Source organism: Oreochromis niloticus, linkage group LG10, assembly GCF_001858045.2.
Source record: "Oreochromis niloticus isolate F11D_XX linkage group LG10, O_niloticus_UMD_NMBU, whole genome shotgun sequence".
Classification (NCBI taxonomy): Eukaryota; Metazoa; Chordata; class Actinopteri; order Cichliformes; family Cichlidae; genus Oreochromis; species Oreochromis niloticus.
Window position 1 is genome coordinate 32,750,798 of NC_031975.2, and position 15,619 is coordinate 32,766,416.

Here is a 15,619-nt window from a genome sequence, read left to right on the forward strand (position 1 = left end):
GAACAGACAAAATTGACTAACTTTTGTCAATATCAAATAAACTGAGAACTAAAAGGAAATTCTCAATCTCTCCTTGTTGTATAGCTTAGCTTTTCAAACAGTTTTAACAGTTACTTTAGTCCGACAAAAGCCGAATGACGAATTAGCGCTTTCAGTCAGAGACTGAGCATGCACCGCTTTATTGTATTTCCAGACTTGCTTTCGGCACAATTTACAGTGCGCGCTACTCTGTTTTTGTCAGCCTTGAAATAGCCGAAATACCTTCACACTACGGAACTTCTGTGGCCCTTCTGTTCGACAAGCTCTCCGGCATTGGAACCATCATCTGTTTTTTCTTCGGTAACCTTCGCTCACGCTCTCGGTTGATTTTTCTCTAGTCGGCAAACTCATTTCCTCCATTACCCGGGCGGCCCAGCTGCAAAAACAAATACACATATGCGCCTTGGCGCTTGTGCTGTACGTAACAAGTCACGTGACGTGACGCTGCGGCTGTGATTGGTTCGGCTCTGCGCTACTTAATTTGGATGGCTGTTCTTTTCTTTTTTCTTTTTTTTTAAGAGGACAAGAGAGATGAGGCCTATCGCAATAGTTAAATTTTTCTGTCGAGAAAAAGTTATTTCGCAATACATATCGTTATCGTTCTATCGCCCAGCTCTATGTGGGAACAACGTTTGAATCTTTGGACTTTTATCAAAGTCAGAGTGCAACACACACACAGATTTGTTCATCTTTTTATTAAAAGACAATCAGACAAAGTTGCTAAAAACATTCTGGCTCCAGTTTTTGGTCCACTTGAGTTCTTTGCTCGCCAGCACCACTCTCTCACTGCCGCTCTCACCCTTTCTGCAGGTTTTGGGTAGAGTTGTAGTCGGGTTCTTCCTCGCAGCTCCAGCCTCTGTCAGAGCTTCATCTCCTCCCGCTGCTGCTCAGAGGACGTCTCAGAGCGCCTCCTGCTGCGCCCTCAGCTCACTTTTAGCTACTTCCTGTCACAGCTGCCCCTCCCCCGTGTCAGCGCCTTGCTCAGAGGTGTTGGGGATCTGACCGGCGACGTGTCACAGCTGTTTAGGTTTCTCCTCCCGTCGCAGCAGCAGGCTGGCATACAGGCGCAGGAAGGCGTAACAGACTCCCATGGCGCAGTACACCGACGTCACCAGCAGGGGGAGGAAGGGCAGCCTCTGCTGCCACGGCGACAGCGGGAAGACAACTTCACAGGCGATCGCCACGGCAACCAACCCCAGCAGGTAGATAACCTCCAGAGGATGGAGCAGAGACCCCTGAGCACTGAGGGCAGAGTAATCTGATTACTTCTAAAATACTAAAAGTACTTTAATGTACCCAAGTAGTAACTACACTGATACTGTAGTACTGTTTGTGTTTACCTGTGGAGCTTTCTGAGAGCAGTGAAGGAGAAGATGGTGAACATCAGCATGAGCACCACCTTAATGGGCAGCTCTGAAAAACACACCGTCATCATCATCATCATCATCATCTAAATGCAGTAACGTTGAGTCTGGAGCCCCTGGCGAGCGGCGCTCTGAGGCGTTTCTGCGAGCTGAACAAATGATTAAACTACTTCCTGTTTACCTGCGGGCGTGAAGAGCAGCGGGAACAGGGAGTAGTGACCTGTGGTGGTCAGGATCAGGAAGATCCCAGCATCCTCTCTGCTCTCCACCGCCAGGATGCTGCGGGAAGAGAAAAACAAGGCGAATTCGTTCGAACAGCACCGTCTGCTGATGACATCATCACGTGACAGGACAGGTCGGCGCTCACCTGAGGGGAAGAATGGCGATGAGGATGGCCTTCTCGTGGACGTGCCAGCCGAACATGAAGCACCCCAGTGCACAGAGTAGCAGGCAGCGTAGGAAGCCCTGAGCACCGTGAGGGCGGAGCCAGATGGACGCCACCGCCGGCTTCAGAGAAGAGGAGGAGATCGGGTGTTAAAGCGTGACCACACCTACACTTGAACACAATCGGGTTCAGTTCAACTCACCAGGATGGACAGCAGCGTGCAGACAAGGGTGACAGCGGGCGTCACGGAGGGAAGGACCGAGTGCTCAAACTCCTGAACCAACCCGCCTGTCATGGATGCCGGGGGAAGCTCCGCCTCCTCCAGCAGCTTCAGGCGAACACCTGGAGGAAAAAACAGAGCGCTCATACCTCCGTCCGCCTCCTCCACATCGTGATGCGTGTTTTTAATGACCCGGTAAACAGAGGGGGCGGAGCCTCACCGAGCACCGCCAGGCTTTTGTCCAGCACGTTGTAGAGCGCCCAGATGTTTGGCGCCCAGTAGGCGTGACAGAGGCCGCGTTTAAAGGGGAAGAGCCTGGAGAGCACCTGAGGGAGCTGCCCCTGAAAGACAAACGAGCATTGTCAGGTCACGGCGCCGTCGAGCGACCTTCGGTAAAACAAACAAACAAACAAACATAAAAAAACCCGAACAAAAAAAAAACTCACGACCTCTCACCATTGCGATGAACGGGCCAAAGGACAGAGCGCAGACAGATGTCACAATGGCGCCCAGAGCCAGCAGGCGCAGCGGGCTGAAACTCGACCACCTGACGGAGCCATCTGCAAAATAAACACATGGTCGGTAGTCCGGCACAGACGCAGTACCGACTCACATCAGAGGGAGGAGCCGCGGGTTGGACCTCACCTTTGTTGTCCTGAGCGAAGCAGTAACTCCTCAGCAGGTAGACGCCGTACGCCGGGGCCACGTACAGGTAGATGTGCTTCAGGTTGAGCAGGAAGGCGAACAGCAGCGCCCCCTGCAGGTGCTGAGACTGAATCACACAGGCAATGCATCACAAACACTTTTCTACTCTTGGAACTGTATGATGTCACAGAGAGGGGACAGATGCTCCACCCACTTGGGGGAGGAGCTAAAAACTCTGAGCTGTGAATCATGCTAAGCTGCTTTAGGAGAGTCTCAGAATGAAGGCAGCTGAGCGTGAGCACAGCTTGTACCTGCAGGTGTTTGGCCACCGACAGCAGCAGGAACCCGAACAGGAAGCCGTTATACTGGAAGTGAATATCTGAGGTGGGCGTGAAGGAAAAAAAACAGCACTCGACCAAAACATTAGGAACACAACATCCACAATACAAGCATAGAGACGACGGAGCTTCTTATCACAGCCTGAAACATCACTGCTCAGGCTGCGTCGTCATGTCTGACCGATTACTCCCTCCTGTACTTATGTAAATATAATTACTTTGTCATTTTAAATAAAATAAATTTGGTATAATTAGCGGGATTACAGCCTTGGTTCATTGTAAAGAGTTAATATCTAACACCTTATTGTTCTTTAAACGTCAGATTAGTGCAGTGGTTCCCAAACTTTTTTTGCCAGGCCCCCCTTTTTTACAAGAAAAATGTTCGCGCCCCTCCACCGGCGCACAAACACATCCTCCAAACACACACACCCATATTTTGCTCCATTGCGGTTTATTTCACACCTCAAACATTTAGTAAACAATTAAGCAAATACAAGTAAACGGCAATAAATTACAGGTAGTAATAAAATAAACTACTAACTCTTTTACGCTACGTCCACACCTACACGGGTATTTTTGAAAACTCAGCTGTTTCTATGGGTTTGGGCTTTTCGTCCACACGTAAACGGCGTTGCGATTCACTGAAAACGGAGATTTTTTAAAACTCCTTTTTTGCGTTTACGTGTGGACGAGGATTACAGAGTTCGTCACGCAACGTCAAAGGTATGTGCCTCTTTTCACGTCACGCTGTGCGCCACGTTATTGTTTACATGAGATGGATTGCAGAATGGCAGATAGAGACAAAATACTGTTAATCTGACAATCTGCAGGTTTTACACGCTTACATACACACGCAGTTACTGTCCCTGCATTTAGAAAGGCAGAGGCGTCACGGTGTGATTATTTTAGTGTAGTTGTTTTTTTTTCCTGTGTAATAATATTCAACATTGCTGTCAATACATTTTTCAAAAAATGTCTCTCTGTGCAAAATGGGTTTAAACACATAAACAGCTGTGGGATACTGTTTGTCCGTGATTTGAACCGGGGGAACAAATTACGGCAGGATCAGCCTGATGTTATTTGTATCCCGCTGTAACTTTACTGCATAAAGAGCTAACATCTCCAAAATGTCAGGAGTAGTTAGTTATTACAAGAAGTGTTTGTGAACTAAAAATCAAGAATGTGGGATCCTGTTTGTCCGTGATTTGGAGAGCCCAGCGCTGCTCCCGACGCAGGGAAAACTAATTCTGCAGGGGAGACCTACCTTGGCACTTGTGCAGGTGAAGCCAAAGGGAAGATATGCTTCACCATATTTTCTAGTCTTTGGCTTGGAAGGAAGTTGGTTTGGAAACATATTTGGCGATGCTTCATCTCCTGCTTTGCGTTTGTGTGGGAGCCCCGTCAAAAACCTGTCCACAGTGTCCAAGCGCTCTTTTTTTTTTTTTCTTTTCTTTCATACCGCGCCCCCCTGCAATGGTTCTGCGCCACCCCTAGGGGGCAGGCCCCACACTTTGGGAACCTCTGGATTAGTGGATGTTGAGCAGGACGCGTTCAGCTCTGTTTCCCTCCAGGGTGGCGTTCACGCCGCAGCCGCATGGAGGCCGGCTGTTTAACGCACAGGCAGAGCTGCAGGATACGGTCGACAACGAGGAGGCCGAAGTTCCACAGCAGCAGCACGGCCAGGACGAAGGACGGCCGACTCAGAACGTCCCGAGATCCCTTTGGCTCCCGAACGCACCTGCAGCACCTGGAGGAGGAGGAGGACAGAGCCAATCAGGACGCAGCTCAGGAAACACCTGGTTCGGGAGCTCCAGCTGTTTCCCAGGACACACTCACTCTCTGGCCGCGTAAATGAAAACCACGTCGGTGACGATCACCGACAGCCTCTGGAACAGCACCGTGGCTGGGCTGGCATAGTTCAGGTTCTCCACCTGCAGCATGTTTGCGTCAAAGCGGCGCGCCACCTGAGACAGCCCGAGCTCGAACCAGGCGAACAGCGGCGGGTAGTCCAGGGTCCACTCGGACGTGTTCTGCAGGAGAGAAACCGCCTCGTCAAACATCAGCGAGCTTTCCCGCCGCCTCCTCACCCACAGATGCTTTCATTTTACAGGTGAGTGTGGGCTCCTCCTCCCTCACCTCATAGTACCACCTGGACACGGGCAGGCTGTGCGTGATGGCCAACCAGTTCCTGTGCACCTCGAAGTCCGTCGACCGGCTAAACACACACACACACACACACACACACACACACACACACACAGCAGTTTAACAGACCAAGCTGGACAGACGGAGGCTTCAGCTTTAAACACGTTTGACCTCCACCTGAGGAGCACCACCTGCACCGAGGCAACAGTGACCATACACACGTTCATCTAAAGGAAAGCAGGCAGGTGCTCAGTCAGTAACACCTGAACTGTTACCGGTCAGAGGATCAATCTGAGCTGAAAAATCTGCTAATGTACTCAAACACTTTCTCATTTCTTAACTTCATACTTCACATGGACCACAAAGGTCACGTGTCTCAGGGTTAAAGGTCTCTGGCTCACTGCTCTGTACACTGTGGGCACCTGTATTAGGTTTTTTACAGAGCACAGAGGTGTTAGCTGGGCTGTACTAATGCCGAATGTTTCAGTGGTTTAAACTGACTCCGCTGATATAAAAAGATCCGATTCATCCGCTGTGCTCACAGAAAAACACGCGGGATGTTTTTAATCGGGAGATTTCCCGCAGTGATCCGGTCCTCACAGACGCAGCACTGCGCTTCATGAGACGTTCGCGGGCTCTGAGCCTCCTGACACTCATTAAAGCTCAGTAGACACGGCGGAGTGACTTACATATGGCGCCTGTTGGATCTGGGGTGTACCTGTACGGTCAATCACCTGTGTAAAACGTCATCACGCAGCGCCAAACCGAACCTCTAAAGAAATACGGCGAATTACTGAGGCCCAGCCTGCAGCTGATGACGGCTCGGGTTCAAGTTCAAACAAACTCGGATTTCACACGAAGTCAAACTAAACGATTTCATCCGCGCACACCTGCCCCCTCGCAGACCCCTAACTGTCATCGCATACAGGAAATGACGTTAACGTGCTGCTGGCTAACGGCCGCTCTGTAATGACCGCGGTGACACAGAGGAAGACTTGGGACTCACTACGCGCTGATAAAGAAGCACTTCAGCAGAGAAACTCCCACAGCTAACGCCGGGAACCAGCTGCAGCTGTCCGCCGCCATGACAGTCGGCCTGCTAACGTCTGCTTCAAACTTTATTGACAAAGCCGAGGCGGACAGTTCCTCAGTGAACTTTATTTTTTTGTTTTTGTTTTTATTTATTTTTTTAAACAGAGTTTAAGAGCTTCCGAGTCCTCAGTTCGTCGTTTCTGTGTCGTTTAAAAATTTATGTAAAAAAAAAAAAGTTCGTCTTTATTATGATACTTTAAATGTCGACACATAAGGTCGGAATTCTGAGCTTCGTCTGTGCTAGTCTTAAATGTCACACACTGAAGTTTCCTCCCCCGTTTAAAACCTTTCAGGTCATTAAAAGAAAAACTTTCAGTTTCAGAGAAGAAAATTAAAAACTATTTAAACTCGCTATCTTTTTATTTCTGTTTTTAAATACTCGTAATTTCTGATTTCACTTCTCTTTTCTTAAATTTTCTTAGACTTTTTGTCCTAAAGTTCCTCTTTCTGCACCACAGCTGATCGTCCTGTCCACCTCCACCTCCTCTATCCCAGCATCCTCCTGTGTCACACCAACCCTCTGCATGTCCTCCTTCACTACATCCATGAACCTCCCCTGAGCTCCTCCTCCTGCCTCCACCCTGTCTCCTCTGTAGATGTCCAAACCAGGTCAGCCTCTCCGACCCTGAGCGGTCCCTCTGATGGACTCGTCCTGCTCACTGCTAATTAATATCTGAACACTTCCAACAACTACACTGATCTGTCATATTCCATCCTCTCTAACTCTTTTTGGATAAAGTGTGTTACATGTAAACATCTGAGAGCTCCGGTCCAAACTGAAGAAGCACAAACGGTGCTGACACCCTCACAGCCGGGGGCGCTGTCTCCCAAACTGTCACGGTCTTTTCTGTGACCCACGGTCCCTGAATGCAGCATGGGTAGGGCCTTGCTCCTTCCTCGGTGTGACAGTTTCCGGTTTGTGAGCGCTGTGTGTGTTTGTGTGTAAACACTCCAAAGTTTTTAAATAAACGTCACAAAAACTCTGAAATCACAGCAGCTTCCGGGATGAACGCGCTCATGAGGAGGTGTTTCTGGCGGCGGGTGGTCACGTGGAGAGGTGAGGCAGAGGACCCCAAAATTCTGACAGACTCACCAAATCACCGCAGACACGCTGGTTTCCGGTCACTGTGACGTTTCTGCGTTTATGTAGTTCATAATTTCCAACAGGAAACGGTCATAAATCAGGTCCTGGTTCTGGTTCTGGACCCAGTCAGTAATGAAGGACAGCCAATCAGAGTCCAGCTCCACAGCAGTGTTTACACTGTGATCTAACTCACCTGGTTAAATTGTATCAAAGTTTAATGTCTGCATTGTTAGGGGCGTGGCCTGTGTGTGTGCACACCTGTACAGTGTATGGATGCAGCCTGTGTGTGTTAAAGGTCTCCATGTGGGGGCGCCACTGACGACCTTCGATGTGAGGAAGGTGGAGCTGACGCCGCTGGAGCAGCGCAAACTGACGTTCGATTCCCACGCCATGGTCACAGAGCTGCAGAGCAGCGGTGAGGTCACTGTCAGGCGTGTTGGCGTGTAGTACCGCTGGAACACGGAGTACTCATCGGATGTTTTTGTGCAGGTTTTGAGAAGAGCCAGGCGGAGCTGATCGTCTCAGCTCTGGTCACTCTTGCCACGGCCAACATGGACGTCGTTTACAAAGACATGGTGACCAAATCCCATCAGGTGGGAACCAGAGACGAGCTCCACCCTCGGGCTGTTTCAACAGAGTGACAGACTTTTCTCTCTTTAGGAGATCGCCCTGCAGCAGATCATGGCTCACCTGGACTCCATCAGGAAGGACATGGTGATCCTGGAGAAGAGCGAGTTCGCTAACCTGCGATCCGAGAACACGGTACCTCGGCTTTACTTCTTATTTTCTCCTTCATTTTCTTTAATCATCCAGCATTCCTAACATCTGGACACCTCCTTGAGTCTGTCACAGTTAGCGTGTTACTCGGATTTGTTAAATATATGGAAGTTTTTGGAGGAAGTTCATCAGGTGATGGTGGAGCTCACATTTGGACCTGTCAGTGCACCTTAATGGACGTAATGAAGCTTCTGGTTCCTGGGACCATAACTCCGGGTTAGGATAAAACTAGAGCTGGGCGATAAAATGATAACGATATGTATTGCGAAATAACTTTTTCTCGATAGAAAAATTAAACTATTGCGATAGGCCTCATCTCTCTTGTCCTCTTAAAAAAAAAAAACTAAAAAAAAAACAGCCAATCCAAATTAAGTAGTGCAGAGCCGAACCAATCACAGCCGCAGCATCACGTCACGTGACTTATTACGTGCAGCACAAGCGCCAAGGCGTATTTGTTTTTGCAGCCGTGCAGCCCGGGTAATGAAGGATAGGAGTTTGCCGACTAGAGAAAAATCAACCGAGAGCGTGAGCGAAGGTTACCGAAGAAAAAACCGATGATGGTTCCAATGCTGGAGAGATTGTCGAACGGAAGGGCCACAGAAGTTCGTAGTGTGAAGGTATTTCGGCTATTTCAAGTCTGACAAAAAACAGAGTAGCGTGCACTGTAAATTGTGCCGAAAGCAAGTCTGGAAATACAATAAAGCGGTGCATGCTCAGTCTCTGACTGAAAGCGCTGATTCGTCATTCGGCTTTTGTCAGACTAAAGTAACTGTTAAAACTGTTTGAAAAGCTAAGCTATACAACAAGGAGAGACTGAGAATTTCCTTTTAGTTCTCGGTTTATTTGATATTGACAAAAGTTAGTCAATTTTGTCTGTTCTTCTGTAAAACAACCTAAGATTTATTTTTAGAATTAATATTTTGTTTCTAAGTGGAATTGACAATTTAGTCTGTTTGTTTGTTCTATTTTGAAACTTAAATGCTTTAGCGGCTGCCTTTTGTGTAGTTTGCAATATTTGCCTTTATTTATCTGAAACTGAAGTCTCATGTTCCTTAAGTACATCTACCCTGTTGAACTTATTATGGGAAATAAATATTTTAATTAAAACAAGCTGCTAATTATTTCACATTTTACTTGTGAGCAACGGCACATTTAAATCTTACAAATGTAGTTATTTGGCTTATATCGTGATATATATCGTTATCGCCTGAAATGAAAAAAAACATATCGTGATATGAAAAAATCTTATATCGCCCAGCTGTAGATAAAAGAAGAAGAGGAGTTGGTGTAGGCGTCCCACAGGGCTCTGTTCTTGGTCCTCTTCTGTGTCACAATCAGCCACAATGTGTCTGATGATGTTATACGTGCTGGACTCTTCTTCTAGTCTGACCATCAATAAATTCTGAGATTAACAAAGAGAGAAAAGCATCTGCAGGTTGTTCTGCATCATCTCTGCAGCGTTCCTGACTTTCTAAAACTCTTTTTGTTCCTGCAGAAAATGAAGCGAGACCTGGAGCAGCTGCAGAACCGGCTGAAGGTGAGAGTGATGATCCCATGTGCGCTTTACTAGGCTGAACCTGGGTGAGGTCCCCGCTGTAACACGACGTGTCTGCTGGTGTTTTTATCTCCAGGAGGAGAGCAAGAAAATCCTGGCAGAAACCAAACTCGACATCAACCTGGAGAGGAGCCGGATCTCCGACATGGTGAGGCTCTCGAGGAGTTTACCACAGGAACAGCAGAGCTTTAACAAAACACATCGGGCGGTTCGTCCAGCCGCTCACCGCTCGCTCAGCCTCGGCTGCTTAAAGCTTCAGTCTGAGTACATTTAAAGGAACGTGGGAACGTGACGCGTCTCTGAAGCTGCTTTCATGTTTTTGTCTCAGTTCACTGAGCAGGAGAAGAAGCTGATGGAGGCCACGTCAGACTTTCATCACAAGGTAAAAACAACAGCTGCAGTGCTGATACTGTAAAGTACCCGCAACCGCAAAATCAGTTCACAGTGAAGCACACCTGTTGGTTTGTAGCCCTGCAGTGCGATTGGTTGTTTTAACTGATGACATCACATCATGTGTGTCTCGTGCTCAGAGAGCCGAGCTGGAAAATGACAACATGGAGATCAACAGGAAGCTGGACCTGCAGGTGGCCTCACTGAAGACGCTGCTGGAGTCCCTGAAACTGGAGACCATCCGCTACCTGGCAGGTGAGGCGGGGGGTCGTGCTTTTGATCTAAAGCGTTTCTGCGATGGCGATGAAGACGAGCACTTTAGCCTGGCTGACGCTGATACTGTGCTGCTGCGTGTCAGCAAAACATTTTGTTTCTGTCCTCAGAAAAACACCAGTTTTCTTATCTGTGTGGACAGCAGAGGGCGCTGTAGTATACAGAGTGCAGGTGTGTTAGTACAGTAGGTACTTTATTTCAGATTACACTAATATATACATATATACATATTAGTGTGTTGAAAGAGTATCGAAACATTTACATTTTATACATTTTATATGAAAACGATACACGGTCTTCAAAATTTTAAGCAAATAAAACTGAAGTGTGCGTTTGTCTTCAGCCCCGTGTCGTACTTTGAGCCACCTTTCCTTTGCGTATGTCTCCACCAGCTCTGCTCAGCTACAAACATTTTTGCCCTTTCTTTGTTTTAAAGCAGCTCAAGTTCAGTCAGATTGGACGCAGAGCGTCTGTGAACAGCAGTTTCTAAGTGTTGCCACAGACGCTCAGTGGGCTTCAGGTCTGGACTTTGACCATCCTAACACAGGAATACTCTGATCCAGGATCCACTGGAGCTCTTGCTTTATGTTTAGGCTTCCCAGTCTCAAGTCCTCAAGCTTTGGTCCCGTCTGACCAGAGCACCTTCTTCCATGTTTGTGTCCCTGCACGGCTCCTGGCAAACCGCAGACAGGACTTTTTATGTCTTTCTGTCCACAGTGGCTTCTTCTTGCCATTCTTCCATATCTCCACATAGATTTGTGGAATCCATGACTTCCAGTTGTCCTGTGGACAGACTCTCTCTGAGCTGTGGATTTCTGCAGCTCCTCCAGAGTGACCGTGGGCCTCGTGGAAGCTTCTGTGACCAGTGCTCTCCGTGCTCGGTCTGTGTCTCGGTAGGTTTGCAGTTGTAGGAAACTTTTTCCATTTTTGGATGATGGATTGTGGTGCCTTCACTGATGTTCTCTAACAAACCACACAGAGCAGTTGTATTTATAATGAGACTAAATCACACACAGGTGGACTCTGTTATCTAATTAGTTGACTTCTGCGGGGGGCTGATTGCACTGGATGTTCTGTATCAGAGTACAGGGGCTGAATACAGACACACACTTTTCACATTTTTATTTGAAGAACATGTATCGTCTTCGTACCACTTCACAGTTATGTGCTACTTTCTGATAAATGTGTCAAAGTTCACGGGGTTTAAATACTCACACTGTATACAGTCTGTGTGATTCAGTCTCTCTCTATAGAAAAATGTTACAGTGAAATCAGAGAATGTAGCGTCATGTGTTTAGCCGTGGGTTTGTGAAACATGAACACCTGTATCTGACGATGAAGACGGTCCGGTGGAGAGTGAGGTAGCAAACCCCATACATGAGTCGCAGATCGTACAGTGATGTCAGCAGGCGACACGTCCTGATGGGACTGAAGGCTGAACATGGTCTCACTAAAATCATCACAGTTTTGGTCCATGAACGGGTCCCTGTGGAACACCTGCGCTGACGGCTCAGGAACATGAAACCTTCCACCTTAAGGTGGAATAAAAATGGTCCTAAAATTGCGCCCTGTGGCACGCCTTTGTTAGCGCTCATAAAGCTGGACTGTTACCCATCAGCCACCACAGGTGGACGAGCCGCAGCACTCCAACCACACGTAGAACCTGATTTCTATTGTGCTAAAACTTGATGATAAACTTGCTTCTTTAAAACTTCAGACAGACACCAAACTTTTCGTTCATTCTTTTAACGAACTCGTCTTTACGAAGGTCGGCTCTGAATTCATATCAAAGCTCCAGAAACGCGAGAATTGAGTTTTGCTGTTTTTAATTTGGAGGTTTGAATGAAAACCTGACTTTCATTATTTCAGTAATGCTGATCGAACGCTCTGCTCCTCCTCAGCCACCCTCTTCTCCTGCCTCGCCATCGCTCTGGGAGTCTACCGCCTCTGGAAGTGAACGAGCCGTGACTCGTCTTCATCCACCACACAAAGTAGTTCCAGAAGAATAAAACTCATATTTCATCTCTAGTACGACAGAGTAAAAATACTCAGAATCAGCAACATGTACTCAGAGTATCCAAAGTAAAAGAACTCAGTATATACAGCATACTTTTTTATATACCAGAAAAGGACCAGCACAGAGTAAAAGTACTCTAAAAGTACCCGAGTTACCAGCTGATAGTACTGTTACTGAGGTAGAACTTTAAATGAGTACTTTTACGACGTAGTTTTCCTGCTTCAGCTCAGAGTACATGTGTGGATGGAAATACTTGAGTACTCTTCTGAGTACATGTTGAGTGTGCCTGCAGTGAACAGACTCAAACACTAGTTTAAATGTTTTTTATAACTTGTCTTTAAACACTTTTGTTAATAAAGTTTTAATTTTGAGTTCAGAAATATAAACTCTGATATTTCTGGAGCCGCAGAAACAAAAACCATCAGAGTGAGTTTGTGTTGATCTGCTCTGAGGTCTGAATAAAGCCTGGAAGAAAAATGTCTGTCTTATTAACAGAGATGAAAATACTGTGTGGCTCTGAAATATGACAGTAAGTCACTACGAAAAGTTTAAACAGGTAAAAATGCTTTTTTCACTCCATGTGACTTTTCCTTTATTTCTCCTTTTAGGAGCCCTGAACTCAACATTCACGGGCACGCTTCTGTTTTTTACTCCACATATAAGCCGCCTCGTACTTCACAGCTTCTGTGAGCACAGACATGATGATGTCAGTCCTCTTGACCTATGACCTCCCACGTCACCACGTCCAACAGTAGAAACAAATATGTTTACAGTTTTTATGTCATCTTCACCTGTTTGTCCACGGTCAGCTCATGCAGCAGGCTCGGCAGGGCATTTCAGAAATCCTCCTGGAGGATCCCGGGTGTTCCCAGGAAAGACCGGAAGTATCATTTTCCTCCGGGGTTGTGGGTGTACCCGAGGGTCTCTTCCACAGTGGGCATGACCAGAACACCTCCAGAGGGAGGCACTTGGATTCCTGATCCCTGCTAACTGTCGTCTTTTGGTCCACGAACGGGTCCCTGTTTAAAACTCAACTGTTTAAATTGTAATAAGGATTGATGTTTGCATTAACAGAGGCGTGGCCTCTTTGACTGACAGGTGGATGGTGACACAGGTGGCTGCAGCTGCTAGCTTCACCTGAACTGGACTGGTGGAGGGTGTTTGTCGTGTTGGAGCGTTTGTAATGACATCATGTGACCAATAACATGGAGCTGTGAGGTTAATTCAGTTCAATTCATTTTTATTTATATAGCGCCAAATCACAACAGCAGTCGCCTCAAGGTGCTTTATATTGTAAGGTAGATCCTACAATAATACATACAGAGAAAAACCCAACAATCATATGACCCCCTATGAGCAAGCACTTTGGCGACAGTGGGAAGGAAAAACTCCCTTTTAACAGGAAGAAACCTCCGGCAGAACCAGGCTCAGGGAGGGGCGGGGCCATCTGCTGCGACCGGTTGGGGTGAGAGAAGGAAGACAGGATAAAGACATGCTGTGGAAGAGAGACAGAGATTAATAACAGATATGATTCAATGCAGAGAGGTCTATTAACCAAGGGCGTAGATTTGGTTTTGGCGTTGGTGGGGACGGATGATTCAACCACTGAACTCTGCCCTGTTTTTGTCTTTGCTTCTTGATAAAAAAAAAAGGAGAAATATACTTGCCTACATATGCTATTCTACATGCTTTTAAACCATTTAAAATCACAAGTTATAGTTTTATATGTGAATTATATAATGTTAAATTACTATTAAACAAATGACTGACTAAGTATTTTAGGCTTTAGTTTACTTCAGCCATATTCCATATAAATCAGGTATCATACAAAAATAAAAATACAGTCATGACAATAAAGAATATGACTTTAAGGACTTAACAACATTCCTTCAGTTATAGTACACCAACATCTCTGATACATTAGCACTAAGGGAACACTGAATGACCTGCTGGTTTTTGTCCATAAAACTACTCATCTAAGATTACCACAAAGTAAAAGATCTGTCAGCAAAATTATGCAACATTTTAGGCACTATTGCCCCGATCAGCTCAGTGAGCTGGGACTTTTTATTCTAAACATGAACTACTGTTACAGCAACAGACATGGACTACTGGTGCCCCACACAACAACTCAATGTCCACTATGTGAAGGAGCCAAACACATGCCTGCTCCTCTCGTTAGCTGAGATGAACTGCTGGCATATTTGTTTTACATCTACACTGTCCAGTCTCTCCTGGTGGACATGGCAACACGTTATTCATGGTTACATACAATTTTAGACTGATGTGGGCCAAAGCCTCGCACATACTTGCCAACATTTAGACCTCAGAATTAGCAAGACATTCAAAAGGGCTGTTGGTGGGGGGAGTGGTATACATATACATATATATACAAAAAACTTGAATCTTACAGTGTTTATTTATCGGATAAATTAAGTTAAATGTCACCGTTATTGTTGTCCGGCCGGAAACAGGCTGGGGGTGTCCAAATTCAGAGGCTGTGTCCACCTGAGGACCCGGCCTTCACGATCTAAGTGGGCCGGGTCCTCCGAAAGCCAGGTAGACCGGAAATGAGCGACTGTGAAATTGGACGGGAGACTTTCGGGAGGGACACTGAAATTCGGGATTCTCCCGGAAAAATCGGAAGGGTTGGCATGTATGGCGTAGCACAGCCTGTAACCTTATTATGACGGACACATTTTATGAGTGAACTTGACTTTAAGTGACTTACAGGTTTCTTTGAAAAATACTTTCTTATATCCAGGTTCTTCCTTTGTGCTGCCATCCTCCTCTCCTCCTCTCCTCCTCGCAGCGCAGGCTTGCCGCTGCTAAAACTAAACAGAGCTCCCTGAAAGGAACAGCCAATCACATTGGCCATATTTGTCACATGAGGTAGGACTCCAATAGAAAACGTAATTTAACTCTTTCTGCACCGCTGGGTGAATGAGACGCTGACAGATCGGTTTTTTTTCTTTCTATCGGGTTTGTTTTTCTTTACTTGAAGAGATCAAATTATTGGTGGGGACAATTCAATAATCGCTGGATATTGGTGGGGACATGTCCCTTCCGTCCATGGCAAATCTACGCCCTTGCTATTAACACATAGTGAGTGAGAAAGGTGACTGGAAGGAAAAACTCAATGCATCATGAGAATCCCCGGCAGCCTACGTCTATTGCAGCATAACTAAGGGAGGATTCAGGGTCACCTGGTCCAGCCCTAACTATATGCTTTAGCAAAAAGGAAAGTTTGAAGCCTAATCTTGAAAGTAGAGATAGTGTCTGTCTCCTGAATCCA

The 15,619-nt window shown here is 46.6% G+C and overlaps 2 protein-coding genes across 8 annotated transcripts; one reads left to right on the forward strand and one right to left on the reverse strand.

Annotated features, from left to right (window-relative positions):
• Positions 1-719: 719 nt before the first annotated feature.
• alg8 (ALG8 alpha-1,3-glucosyltransferase) lies at positions 720-6,352 on the reverse strand. 3 transcript variants are annotated; one of them, XM_005457340.4, is made up of 13 exons: positions 6,143-6,352; positions 5,128-5,206; positions 4,828-5,021; positions 4,629-4,738; positions 2,965-3,032; positions 2,654-2,780; positions 2,465-2,568; positions 2,229-2,349; positions 1,991-2,130; positions 1,771-1,910; positions 1,585-1,682; positions 1,380-1,452; positions 720-1,281 (listed from the first exon to the last, which is right to left on the reverse strand). In XM_005457340.4, exons 1-13 carry the CDS (start codon positions 6,220-6,222, stop codon positions 1,053-1,055), a joined length of 1,563 nt encoding a protein of 520 aa, XP_005457397.2. In that variant the 5' UTR covers positions 6,223-6,352; the 3' UTR covers positions 720-1,052. The 3 variants fall into 3 exon arrangements, with proteins under 3 accessions (XP_005457397.2, XP_025766647.1, XP_019219588.1); XM_025910862.1 differs by lacking the exon at positions 6,143-6,352 and adding an exon at positions 5,871-6,128; XM_019364043.2 differs by lacking the exon at positions 6,143-6,352 and adding an exon at positions 5,826-6,128.
• A 161-nt stretch (positions 6,353-6,513) lies between these two features.
• On the forward strand, positions 6,514-12,801 carry ccdc90b (coiled-coil domain containing 90B). Of its 5 annotated transcripts, none has more exons than XR_003221919.1 (10): positions 6,514-7,285; positions 7,608-7,727; positions 7,802-7,905; positions 7,973-8,074; positions 9,585-9,626; positions 9,721-9,792; positions 9,973-10,026; positions 10,175-10,289; positions 11,062-11,200; positions 12,209-12,801. XR_003221919.1 is itself a non-coding variant. In XM_013275968.3 (10 exons), the coding sequence occupies exons 1-10, from the start codon at positions 7,234-7,236 to the stop codon at positions 12,314-12,316; spliced, it is 855 nt and encodes a 284-aa protein (XP_013131422.1). In that variant the 5' UTR covers positions 6,514-7,233; the 3' UTR covers positions 12,317-12,801. The 5 variants fall into 5 exon arrangements, 4 of the variants coding, with proteins under 4 accessions (XP_013131422.1, XP_005457398.1, XP_013131419.1 ...); XM_013275968.3 differs by lacking the exon at positions 11,062-11,200 and adding an exon at positions 10,393-10,478; XM_005457341.4 differs by lacking the exon at positions 11,062-11,200 and adding an exon at positions 10,418-10,478.
• Positions 12,802-15,619: the final 2,818 nt, after the last annotated feature.

Excerpts from the sequence above, each read along its gene's own strand:
- alg8 (XM_005457340.4), bottom strand. The coding sequence starts at position 6,222 with ATGGCGGCGGACAGCTGCAGCTGGTTCCCGGCGTTAGCTGTGGGAGTT. Across the intron at positions 3,033-4,628 it reads CGGCCTCCTCGTTGTCGACC|ATATTCACTTCCAGTATAAC; the intron begins GTATCCTGCAGC and ends CGCCCACCTCAG. Across the intron at positions 2,350-2,464 it reads TTGGCCCGTTCATCGCAATG|GGGCAGCTCCCTCAGGTGCT; the intron begins GTGAGAGGTCGT and ends TTTGTCTTTCAG.
- ccdc90b (XM_013275965.3), top strand. The coding sequence starts at position 7,234 with ATGAACGCGCTCATGAGGAGGTGTTTCTGGCGGCGGGTGGTCACGTGG. Across the intron at positions 7,286-7,607 it reads GCGGGTGGTCACGTGGAGAG|GTCTCCATGTGGGGGCGCCA; the intron begins GTGAGGCAGAGG and ends TGTGTGTTAAAG. Across the intron at positions 10,027-10,174 it reads CGTCAGACTTTCATCACAAG|AGAGCCGAGCTGGAAAATGA; the intron begins GTAAAAACAACA and ends TCTCGTGCTCAG.